Below are 13288 nucleotides of genomic sequence, written 5' to 3'. Positions count from 1 at the left end.
ACATGATGAAACCATTCTCTGGCTCACCAACATATCTATATATCTATCTGGGTACCATGAGGCCAGGACTGCCTCTTTCCAACAAGATTCCTTGCTCCACTGACCACTCACAGAACACTCATATGTGGATTGGAAGTTACATCTTAAAGAACTAAGAAAGATCTTCAGTGTTCCTAAAACATAGTAATCCCCTATTATTAGCTTTTCTTACACTGAAATGATGGGCCTTCTAATCCACTTCATTTGGAGCCATCTAAGCAACAGATTAGAGTTAGGACTTCTGAGCAGTCTGCTGTTGCCTTTGACTTTCCTGTAGAAGCATGGCATTGTTGGAGATAGAAAGTGCTGGGAAATTATCTATTTTAATGCCTTTGTATTATATATTAGAAAACTAGGCCTTACAGATTATAATTGAAAATATTTTCCCTTTTAAAAACAAATTGTTTTCCTTGACTCAGGAAGATATAAAAATGCAAACATTATATGGTGTGGGTTAGACCATGTTTTCATCCATCTGCTTTAAGTACTTAGGGGTTACAATATTTCTCAGGATTGAAAACTAACATGTTAACTGTGTGTGTGTTTTTTTTTATAATAATCCAGATTCAACTTAAAGAAATTACTGCCCACATCTGACTCACTGTGTTTATCCCAAACTCTGTGCTCAAGTTGATATAGTGCCACTCTTGAGGCCAAAATATAACCATATTTATCACTTTCCACAGATTCCTGTTTCTTGCCTAATTGCTTTTGCAGAAGCTTTAGAAGTTGGTTACAGCAAATACAAAAATCCTTATCACAATTTGGTACATGCAGCTGATGTCACTCAAACTGTGCATTACATAATGCTTCATACAGGTATCATGGTAAGAATGCTTTTATAATAACTTTGTTAGTTTGGAGACATTATATTCCACTACTGAGAATTTCTCTTGTTTCTTTAATGCCATAGAAGTTTTATTAAAAGTAATAATCTTTTAGAATTTTGAGGTTGAGTTATTTTTCAAAAAATATTTTAACTCAATGAAAACAAGACATCTAGAGGTAAATAAAAATATAATGACTTTCCAAAATTTAGACTAGAGAACATTTTTGTGAGAACATCTTCAGAGTAAAAGAGAACTTTTCCCACATTGTCTCATTTTCTCAGAAACTAACATTTGGAGTTTTTTTCTGTTACATTGCTAATCACATTCAAATATTCAGAAGGATTTGGGGAAATTATTCATGTAAATTTTTCCAAATGCCCTTTCTTCTTTGCATTTTGATGAATCAATGGGATAAGTGAAGAAATGATTCAGCAATGCAAATCATAGGATATCAATGAGTATAAGTCAGGAAGTCTGATACTGCTTAGAATTTCTGTAATGTCTTAGAGTTGAAGATGACTCCCAGAAAGTGAAAAGTGAGAAATAGGACTTCTGAAGGTGCCAAATTGAGATGAATTCAACAGGATGTGGGTCATGTGAGTATAATGGGGATTTAGAGATGCTGCTTTTGCTAAAAACACTGACTCTTCATTTGAGCCTGCTGATGCCCAGTGGGTCACTAAAAGCAGGATAAAACTTGGCATCTCTGCCTTTGTTATTACCTTAAATCTTGGTTCATATCCCTGCTGATTCTACTCATAGGCATGTTAATCATTTAAGTAATACAATACAGGGTTTATTAGCCCTAAACTTACCTAATGTACCTTATCCCCCTTCAAGACTGAAGACATCAAAATAAGATAACTTGGATATTTTCAAGATTTTCAAGGACATTCAACTGCTTGGAGTGCTTCCTAGAAATCTCTAGTCATTACCCTAAATCTGCAGTCTCTTAGACTCTAGAAACAGCAAAACATCACAGATCACCCCACGATCAGATTGCCCAACTAAGTGGGATCAATTGCCCTATTATAGGAATCGAGGCTACCCCACTAAAGTAGGAACAATTATCTCATGGAAACCAGATTACCCCTTAAAAGAATAAAGCCTTCTCCACAGCAACCGCACAGAACTAATCTTGAGATAATGATCAATTAGACCATGGCCTGAACAGGATGATATACTCTGTCAGTTTTACAAAGCCTCAGCCATACAAGCTCCCCCCATTCCTTAGCTTTGTTCCCCTTTCCTATGAACTTCAAAGTTTCTGTCAGACCCTGGAACAGATATTTGATCATTGTATCTGTTCTTCCCATTGTGGCATGCTGATTAGAATGTTTTTCCTGTCCTTTACCTTTATCATCTGATTAGCATATTAGGATGAGTGACTAAGCTTAGTCTCATATTGGTATTACCAGAGCTGGGGCCTTTCCCCAAGGACTTTGTTAACATGAGGACACCAATCAATGCCTTCTTGATTTCTCATGAGCCAATACAGGCTAAAATGGTACCATAAAATTCCCACAAATAAATTATTTTACCAAATCCCATATTATGCATCACCTGTCTGTTTAGAAATCAGAAGCTAAACTATTTATATTATCAGCAACAGTAATTGGTATTTGGTTCTATGAGACTTGGGCTTTTTGGGGCCCAGAGAACCTCAATAACCTCATCACTCTGTATCATAGACTATATCCTAACTTGATCTCAAGCAAATTCTCTGGGGCTTTAGCAGAGACTCCTAAAGAGCTTGAAAACTTATAACTTGTGCAGGATTCTCTAAGCTTTAGCATATGCAGAAAATTTACATCATTATGGCATTCCCCTGTCCCAAGAAACCAGCTATGATGTTTACTACACATAACAATCTATTTACTAGGATTCCTCCACAGTGTCTTATATGGTAATCAAAGAAATTGTTTCTCATTTTCTTTGCCTCTTAAATGGTGTAGATCCTTTAATGTCTTGGGCTGAGATCCCACTCCTGCCCCATGTTCCAATATATCTACTGCTAAAAAAAAGCAAAAAACCACCAATAACAGAAAAACCACTCCAAATCATAATGATTTAAAAAATAATTTGTTATTGTCTCTTAAAGCTCTGTGGTTAAAAGATTTCCAACTAGGAGACTCTCACTGGGTGTCCTTCATGTGATTATGGCCAGCTAGCAACTGTAGCTAGAGACATCTGAAACCAACACTGGGCATGGCTTCCAGGATGGCTCAGTTACAGGACGGGTAGTTTGTATGGCTATTGGCTGGGAGCTCAGCTGGGAATTAAAGGGATTTTTTGGAATTTTACCACAATTTCATTCAAATTTATATTCTGTGACAAATTTATCTTTTTAAAAGTAGTATATTTGAATTGCTTTATGGTTCTCTTTCTACTGTGCATGCATGTGCATGCTAGAAATTCTTTTAAAACTTTTTGGCTTTGAAAAAGTTAACTGAAAAATGACTCATTAAATGTCACTCAAAAATGTAAAATGAACTGATTGGATTTCCTCAGAACAAGATGGCCTGAGAAAACAATGCCTACATCAGTAAATAAACTGTACGCTTAATTATAAAGTGAAATTAGAAAATGCATGCCATTTAGGGCTGGGAGGTAACTAGAATTTCATCATCTTAAAATATGTTTCTTCCCAAGAACATTTTGTTTTGTTTTGCTTGCCACAAGTGTGAAGGGAGCTAAATGAAAGTCTAATTTAACTTTAGAATCTCTGGTCTGAAAGTGACATTGGAAAGACAGGGGGAAGAGATGTCATATTAATGGGTAAATAGAGAAATTTAAGTCCACAATGTGACTTCACCCTCAGATTTACAAGGAAGACTTGCTGCAGGACATAATAAGCCATTCCATCTTCTCTGGAAGGCTGAGGAATCCGGCCCAGTCCTGGCATCACACCGAGAGAGCTGCAGTCATTAGTATAGACCACATAGACCCTTTCTGAGAAGGCCTCAGCTTATCAAACAGAAATGTAACTTCACCTGCTTTAGCAGGATTAGCATAGAAACCTGTTCCTAATTTTATTCATCCTTTAGCAAAAAAGGATCAGTGGGCTTTTTACATGCCCATTAGTCTGCCCATTGCAGAAATAGTCTGCTGGTAGACCTTTAGTGTTTCCCAGGATCAGGAAAGTGCATTTAAACTACAAAGAATGATGAGAAATTTCACAATAGGTGGTGAAAGGGAAGGCAGAATGAATTCACAAATGTGTTGACTATTTTGTCAAAACCAGGTTTCACTGCCAGCTTGACAGTTTTGGGAAAGTTATTCTAGTAAGCTTTTCTCTAGATGAAAAGATGGTAGGTAGTCAGTGAATATCAATTTTCTTACATGTGAACGTGTTCGTTATTTGAAATGACAAAGCATTTCAGAAATATTCTTTTAAATAAAACTCTTCAGTTGTTTCTCACCACCTGGATTTGGTGAGAAGACTGGGTCACTCTAGTGTTTTAGTTCATGTCCTACTATTTCAGGACAGCCCTATCAGTGTAGCATATATGGAGCACTCCAGTAACAGCCTGACACTGTCAGTTGACTAATGCATATTATCATCTGCAAGGTATTCCAAGGACTGAAGAATGGTGCCTGGAAAGGATTATGAGGAAGTCATTGTCTTCCTGGTTTGTTAAAAGCATAAGGACACCCTGGAGCCTAAGAGCTGACAGTATAGGGGAAGCTTGACATTAGTACAACCACTTTCCTCCTTTTCTCTCCTTTTGTCATATGAATAACTTGTAGCCCTGAGCCACAGTGACAGTGATGTGCAAAAACACAATCCATTTGCTAAAGAGCTAATGGTTTATGGAGTGCTGCCAAGCTACCTCTAGCTGTCTCTTTAAATATGAAATCATCCAAGGACCTTGGCCAGGGAACACTTGCATTTGAAGGCTCTTGGTACTTTGCTCTAATACTCAGAAGAAAGAGAGATGACTTGAAATCTATTTCTTTTAGAACGTGTATTCCATTGATTATGCCCCAAAGCAGTCTCCCATACTTTGGAATGACTCAATTTTTCTCTGATCAGTCTACAGAAAATGTGGTGCTATGTCCCTACTGTGCAAAGTTTGTAGAAATTCTCTCCTTCTACATGGCTTCCCATATAACAGTTTGGTAGAGTGGAAAGGGTGTGGGGTGGGCTTGGGAGGCAGCCAGACAGATTTGAAAGCATGCTCTGCCACTTCCTAACCGGCTAGCTCTCTACTTGGTTCCCTTATCACTAAAATGTAGATACTGATCACCATATAGGAAGAGTCACTACATCTTATTTGTAAAGCACTTAACCTAGAGTCAGAAACAAATAGCTATCAACACATACCCTTATATTATTATTTCAATATACTAGTTTGCTGGTAAATGACAATTAACTACCTTAGGCTAGTCACAGGGATAGGAAAAAAGGTGTCTATCCCCATAACTTCAGGCCAAAAGAATTGCTATTTTTTCTTTTAAGACATAGTAGAAACTAGGAAATCAATGTGATCCTCTGACCTGAAATTCTCCCCACCCTGTATAAACACAGGGATACTGTTCTATCACACACACATACAAAGTAATTCAGGTACGAAAATTATAAGTCTTAAAGCCTAATTAGCTTTTGCCCATTAATGTATTGTTAAATTAGTTAAAAAATCTGCTTTTGAAACCTCAAAAGCATGTGTTCAGTATGCTGCCTCCTTCAGGAGAGCATGCTATTGTGATTGACAGAAGGAGCAGAAACACTGGAGTCGATGTTAGTTTGAACTTCTGTTCTTTCACTAAATGTCTACGTGAGCTTTGGCTGCATGGATATCAATCCAGTTCCTTAGGATTCAGTTTTGTGGAGTGCAATGTAAGGATAAAAATATTTACCTAGCAAATGGTAAATAGGAGGTTTACAAGAATTAAATTATAACATCTTAAGTATCTGTTAAGTTGGTTCCCACCTTTTCTGTCATCATTACTTACACACCTAGTGACAGTCAGTTCCTCCTTGTGATATAATTTGAGGATATAGGATTAGTCTATCTGAGCATTTCTCCAGCAAAATGCAACCTTGACACTGTAATAGGACAATGTCTCTCTCTATTACTCAAGGCTCATCATTTTGACCCCTTGTTTCTGTCCACTAGGAACCAAAAGAACCTGGATTTTATATGGACCACTGTTCTAGATGGGAAGAGTGGTATGATTCACGCTTTCTAGACTGTGAATTATTTACAAAAATCTATGAATCTAACCACCTATTTTTTGAGTTACAATGTCATCGGACATCAGCATAAAATAAATGAACAGCTAAGGAGTTAATAATCAGTCCAAAATTCTACTTTTACTGAAAACTAAAAGATGTGATTCTCAATTAAGTGTAAAAGTTCAATGTTTATCTTCTTCCAAATTATTTTACACTAGAAACTTAATTATCAAGGTCACAGTATATCAGTAAATAAATGGATTCAGGGAGGATGTTCTATTTTTGGAAGGCAGCAATTAATTAGAAAAAAACAGGAAATACATTTATAATCAATTTTGACAGCTAGAAAGATAATAATTTTAAATACTTATGAGATAATCTATAATTAAATTCCATCTCTGATTATCTAATTTCTTTACTTTTGCAACTTCACATTCAATATTATCTTAGTGAATAGTGGATGTTGCTTTCTTTTAAACCACAGTTTAATCTATAAATTCATAAATGTAACTAGTAAGACATACTTTAAGAAAATAGGTATTTTTTTCCAGGAAACAATTTTCTTTAATAAAACAATAGGTTTTGGGGGTATAAAATCTGGTTTAATTCAATTTCTATTCATTTCATGGTGTTTAGTTCCACAGTCTCAATGGGAATATTGGAGGCTCAATCCCAGTTCAGCCTATAACACAGGCCATTAATAAGGTCACTTTCTTCCTCTTAATGACACAATTAAATGCATCTATAAACACAGAACAGTTAGTTATAAAAACTCCCTTTGGTTAAGAAAATCATTTCTGCTTTAGTCATCCAACTGTGAGGCATTTATACTTGAATTGCAATCAGTTAAGATATGTTAGCTGTTATTTTCTAGATTTAATGCCTTAAACAATTTACTTAAAGTAGCAAGTTTTGTAAAATGTCATCTATTCTGTATTTTACTACATGGCAAGGCTCATGATAGGCACACTGCATACATTAACTCTAAACTTCCCTCAAAAACCTCACAGAAAAATGGGAACTGTAGCTGAGAGGGTAAATAACTTATTTTCCTGAGGATCAACAGAAATTTGAAACCAGAATTATCTGAATGCATAGTCTTTTTCTGCTAATCTTGACTACCTTCTTCTTATGCAAAACTAGTGACATTCTGTTTGACAAGCTGATATTGAGTTCCTGTTATGTACCAAATGCCATGAGAGGTCCTGTGAAGGAAAAAAAAAAGATTAATAAGACCATGCCTTTGCCAACTCTGAAAACAGTTGTCACTTGGTTCATTTTTGACTCATGACCTTCAACATCTGCCTCTTCCCTTTTATACAAAATCCAAATCCATCAGTTCTAATCGAGGAGGCCATCCATTTTTTCATAATTTCTATCCTCTTTTCCACCTCACTTTTTAATTGATTCTTAAGCACAATTGTACCATCGGTGATTGTACTTTAATACAGGGCTCTAAAGTATCATTCTACACTTGTGCTTTCCACGTAAAATCCCCCTTCCCCCAACCCTGCACTTAACTACCAACTTTTGTCCATCTTCTTCCCAAATCCTCCATTCCTGCCATCAAGTACCATCTACTTGCAGCACTAATACAACTTTCTGTGACGGTGGAAATACTTTGTACCTATGTGTTCTATTTGAAGGCAACCAACCGTCACATATGAGCAGTGAGCATGTGAAATGTGCCTACTACAACTAGGAGAATGAATTTAATTTTACTGTCTTTCATTTATTTTTAATTAAATTGTCACATGTGATTACCATGTTGGAAAGTAGAGTAAAAGTACTATGCAGAATGGGAGTGACGAATAAACTAATTGTTGCTAAATAAACTTTAATAGTACAGAAACTTTGTTTGGCTTTCCAGTCTGTAACAGAAAGATCAATCCTGGATTTTAAGTGAGAGCAATTTTCTTTCCTTTATTGCTATTAAGTTTTATTACACAGTCATGTATGTGTTATGTATAGAAAATTTGGTAAATTCTTATAAACTCTTCTAAATCTTTAAATATAAAAATGAAGTTCAGTTTCTCTCATGAGCAAAGTAAATATCTTCAGCTTTTAGATGGACCTTTTTATTATAATGGAGTCTTTTAAAATAAACTTTAATTATGTATAAACTATATGGTAAAAATCACTAGTCTGATGGTGGTCTCTGAGGGCTCTTTTATAAACATACTAATTTTAATCATGAGGGCTTTATTCCTTTGACCTAAATTAGCTCTCAAAATCCCTACCGCCTACTAACATCTCCCTGGGGGTTAGAATTTCAACATATGATTTTGGGATCAGTACACAAACATTTAGGGCATAATGTCGAGTTAAGAGAGAAATAAAATATTTCTTTTATCATGGTCTTTATACTTTCTTTCCTAACCAGATGTCCTTTAATCTTGTTAACTAGCTGCCTGATTCCCTGAATATCACTTGAACTTTGTTATCTGCTGTTTAGATCTTGCTGAAGCAAAGCTTGCTAGTTGTTGGCTTCATGTGTAAGTCTAGAAACATTGCTTCATGCTCCTCTAGTTTTGACTGTATTCACACCTCCATTGTTCTTACGTGGCCATTCCAGTTTAATTAGTGGCCATAACCTTGGGTATCGATATTTGAAATATGGCATCTCAGATGCCAGATGGTGTCTACTCAGGATCCTGTTTGTGCATGTCAGCTCTATGAAGACTTTTGTTATAGAAGATGATGCTTGTACATGCACCTTTGTGGGCATTTTCTCTAGTGGTAAACAACGAAAAATCTGTTCCTCATATTTTTGTTTTATTTGTTTATTTGTTTGTTTTTAGTTAATGATTCCCAACTGGAATTAAAGGTATATTTGAAAAAAAATCACTAGTCTGTAATTGATTTCATAAATACCTAAACTGGTAAAGCTGTGAAATCAAAGTCCAGTCAGTCTTTTAAATCATAGAATACTACTTTTTTCCAGTTAGCAAAGACAATTATATTTTGAGTTTTAAGGTTTGAACTTATAAGCCATGAAACAATCATTGATCTCATGAAGGGTTCATTATACACAGTAAATGGAGGGAAAAATGGAAGAACAATTCATTTAAAAGAAATGTAATATAATTTTATATGATTCATGTACTGTATGCACTGAAAATTTTTTTCACACAACGAAAAGATGGCTTCTTCTTTATAAATATGATGAAACTTTTCTTTAACTTACTAGCACTGGCTCACTGAACTGGAAATTTTAGCGATGGTTTTTGCTGCTGCCATTCATGATTACGAGCATACAGGGACCACAAACAACTTTCATATTCAGACAAGGTAAGTTCGATAAAGTATTAACTTTTATAAGTTAAAATTTAAAATTTACTTTCTGTGTATTATTGATTTTTAAAAGAATTTGTTAAAAATAAAGATTCTAAAAAGAATAGGTATAATGGATTTTACCAAAATTTCTTAAGCTATGGCCATTAAAATAAAACAACTACTATAGTTCAAGAATCTCATGTATATTTTATGACATATTTAACAACTTAAAATATGTAAGAAAATTTCTCTCTTCCCAAAACTTATACTGTAAACCGTTATACGTCTATTCACTGAGACAAATCTGTGACATATTGTTTAAGGTATTGGTTTGGTGTAATTATGTACTTGAAAGTAGTAATTTGCACTTCTGAAAACATTCAGAGAAGAAAGAAATTCCTTTTCCAGGCCAGTGTTGAGTCTAAATATAAAATAATTGAAAAATTAAATTATTTAATAATAGTTACAATGGATGTTATTTGAATCAAAATACTAGAGATGAGTATTAGTCTGCTAGAGTTGCCATGACGAAATATGACAGACTGAATGGTTTAAACAATGTGGGTTTATTTCCTCACAGTTTTAGAGGCTGGGAGTCCAAGGACAAATGTCAACAGGTTTAGTTTCTTCTAAGTCCTATCTTTCAAAGGAAACAGAGGACTTGCAGACACCTACCTTCTTGCTGTGTCCTCATCTGATCTTTTTTTAATTAAAAGTATTCCTTGGTATCTCTTTCTTTTCTCATAAGGATATTAGTCATATTTTATTTTGTTAGCACCTTTATATTACCTACTCCTTTTAACTTGAATTACATCCTTGAAGGCTCAATCTCCAAATATAGTCCCGTCCAGGTTTAGGACTTTAACATTCAAATGTAGAGGAAAACACAATTCAGTCTATAAGAAGAGATACCCTAAGCTCTTTTAAGTTAGGCACCTTAGTGCCTACAAGTTAGAAAGTAGTCCAGGACCCATCAGGACCAATTCACTTTATATATGTGGTATTCTGATTCTTCCCAAATCTTCCACTAGTCAAAGATGCCTAACAAGGAAGTGTAAGCTAAGAAACTGATAAGTCTCTAGAGCCATCATAGAACTATGTTCTCATCAAGGGAAAAGTAAATTTGGTTACTTTTTGTTTATTTGTTTCATTTTAATGACTTTATATCTTAGAGAAGTTATGGGTTTATAGAAAAATTCAGCAGAAAGCAGAGTTCCCATATACTCCCCTACAGCTTCCCCCTGTTATTAACATTAGGGCATCAGTGTGGTACATTTGTTACAATTGATGAACTGATATTGATACATTAGGATTACCTAAAGTCCATAGTTTGATTGGGGTTCTGACTTCCTTTTTATAGATTCTGTGAGTTTTGAAAAATATGTAACGCCATGTGGCTACCTTTGTAGTATCCTACTGGTTTCACTGCCCTAAAAGTCCCCTGTGCTTCAGTATTCATTCCTCCTTTGCTCACCTTTTGTCTCTGAAAGCCACTGATCTTTATAATGTTGTATTAGTTTTCTAGATAGTGTTCTGTACAGTATCTCTTTTTCCACTGTGTCATGTAGTTGAGGTTTCTTTCATTTAACAATATATGTTGAAGGTTCCTTCGTGTTGTCTAATGGTTTCATGACCCATTATTTTCATCATTGAGTAATATTCCATTGTATGGAGGTATCACAGTTTATCTATTCATCCACTGAAATAAATCTTGGTTATTTCCAAATTCTGAACCTCAGAATAAAGCTGCTTTAAGCATATATGTGCAAGTTTTTATGTGGTTGGTTCATTTGGGGTTTTAACAGAAATATTTTTAGCAACTGATTTTCTGGATATGAAGTGTTATTGTTTTGATGTGGAGAATATATATAGAAATAGCTCATTAAGATATTAGACATTTTAGAATTTAAAAGTACCTAAGGTGATTGAGATTCATGTTTTAGATCACCTAGTCTAAGCCTCACAATATAAGAAGAAAAGTCAAAGATTTCTAGTGGTACAGTATCCTATCCAAATGCACCCAGTCAGGGGACAACAGTGCCAGGATATGAAGCTGAGAAGAGTGACACACTCTCAATCCAGTTACGGACACAATCTTCTCTCACAGCCAGAGAAAGATACATGGTAGATCTAATCTTTTATAGCCTGTAATGAGAGGTGTTTGTATTCCATGGCCTATGGATGGAGACAGAGAAAGGACTGAAATTCAAACAGGGACGTATTGAGGAAGGCATTCTGTCGCACTCCTGGAATAGAGAAAATTCAAATTCCCCAGAATGACATAGAATGAAAGGAAAAGGAAAACTTTGGAATCTGGTTGTACAGTAGGAAAGTTACTGATCTATGTATATTTGCAAAGTATAATGTTAATCATCAAAGAGAGAGAAGATTATACATATTGTTTTTGCTTATCCAAGTCTCTACATTCATGGAATCCTTAACAAGGAGAATTTCAAGTAAAGTAGATAGATCATTACTGAGCTCAGCTCTATACAGGACAGTAGTTTTTAGGGTCTTGAGAAGGGATCAAGTGATTTTACCAATGAGTACTTCTTGTCTTCTATTTTGAAAAGTGAAGGCAATGGCTTTTCCTAGCCACAGTGCTAGGTCTCCCCAGGTAGCTGTAACTGGATGAAAAGTCCTGATTATCTCCTGCTTTGGACTGTGGAGGAAAAGAAAGGGGAGGAAAAGGAGAATGGAGGAAGATGAAGACAAGGAGGGGCAGGAGGAGGAAGGGAAGAAGAAGAATCAATCTTTTCCAATTTTATATTAAGAAACTGCATAAAATGGGGGGAGCCTTATATTTTACTTACTTTTTAAAAATAAATTGTCTAACAGGGCCAATTATTTAATAGATTATATGTACTTGAAAATTTCATGAGTAAAAAATGTTGTAATGAACAAAATGCAACAAGCAATATAATGTGCTTTTTCACTGTTGCTATTGCCTTCACACTTTGTCAAAGGATGTATAAGGTCATATGTCACTCTTAGCAAAAATTCTATTGTATTTTATAGTATTCATTTTGCTTGGATTTAGAATGTTTTCCTAATATTGAAGTTCATTTACCATATAAGACAAGATAACTGAAAAGTAATTTAAAACATCAAGCCAGGTGAGATTTGAGTTCAATACAGATAGTATAATGCATGAAATCCTTGAAAGTGTAAATAAATGGAAATAATTTCCTCTTCATGAACAGAAAATGTGGAGCTACATGTTACCATGGATACTGAATGTTGCTTATAGTCTTGTTCTTTTCTTAACAGCTAAAGACCATCTCAAATATTAAGACCATGTTGTATTCTCAGCATTCTTGTTGAATTTATGAGACAAAATCTTGCACACTTTTTACAATTAAATCTGGTTCAAAACCAGTATCTTTCCTTATTTCTGAATGGGAGAGACATGTGATGCTTTGAGCCATATTAAACCATAACCCTGACAAGGTTGCTATAGCTGCATTTGGGTCCATGAGACACAAATGAAATCATTGGAAAATCACTTTTTCCTATGATCTCAGGAAATACTCATGGTATTTTACTGGAAATGCCCATGGTATTTTACTCAGTCGAGATCTACTTAAGGACCTCTTCAACCAGGTTACATGTATGCTTTCCTAGTTGCTTGCTCTTTATTGTTATGATTATCAGTAAGGGATTTTTTCAGCCTTAACTAAGATTACTAAAAGAAGTCTATGTTGAAGATATGTGCTATAAGCTCAATATATATGCGGCATCACCTTTATTATAGTGTTAGAAACAGAAAGAGAAATCATTCTATTGCCTGAGAGGACGCTTCTTTTATGTGGGATTAGTAATGAAGCTTTGTTTATATGGAAGACTGTTAGACACAGATCTTGAATAGATTGTTAGCAGCACATACTGAATTTATGTAGTTCTTTATTCTTTAAGAAATAAATATTATTGTGTATATATAAGATATACAGCAATATTTATGTAA

At 34.9% G+C, this 13288-nt stretch overlaps 1 protein-coding gene across 1 annotated transcript in view; it reads left to right on the top strand.

Moving 5' to 3' along the window:
• Pde1a (phosphodiesterase 1A) overlaps window positions 1-13288 on the top strand; it is a 242213-nt gene that overhangs the window by 173763 nt on the left and 55162 nt on the right. The window contains exons 7-8 of the mRNA XM_026392032.2: window positions 726-866; window positions 9239-9339. Coding sequence (XP_026247817.1) covers window positions 726-866; window positions 9239-9339 — 242 coding nt within the window. The remainder of the gene's footprint in view (window positions 1-725; window positions 867-9238; window positions 9340-13288) is intronic.

The sequence above is a fragment of the Urocitellus parryii genome, chromosome 1 (genome assembly GCF_045843805.1).
Source record: "Urocitellus parryii isolate mUroPar1 chromosome 1, mUroPar1.hap1, whole genome shotgun sequence".
NCBI lineage: Eukaryota > Metazoa > Chordata > Mammalia > Rodentia > Sciuridae > Urocitellus > Urocitellus parryii.
The sequence above is the reverse complement of the archived record's forward strand: the minus strand, read 5'-3'. Positions and strand labels throughout refer to the sequence as shown.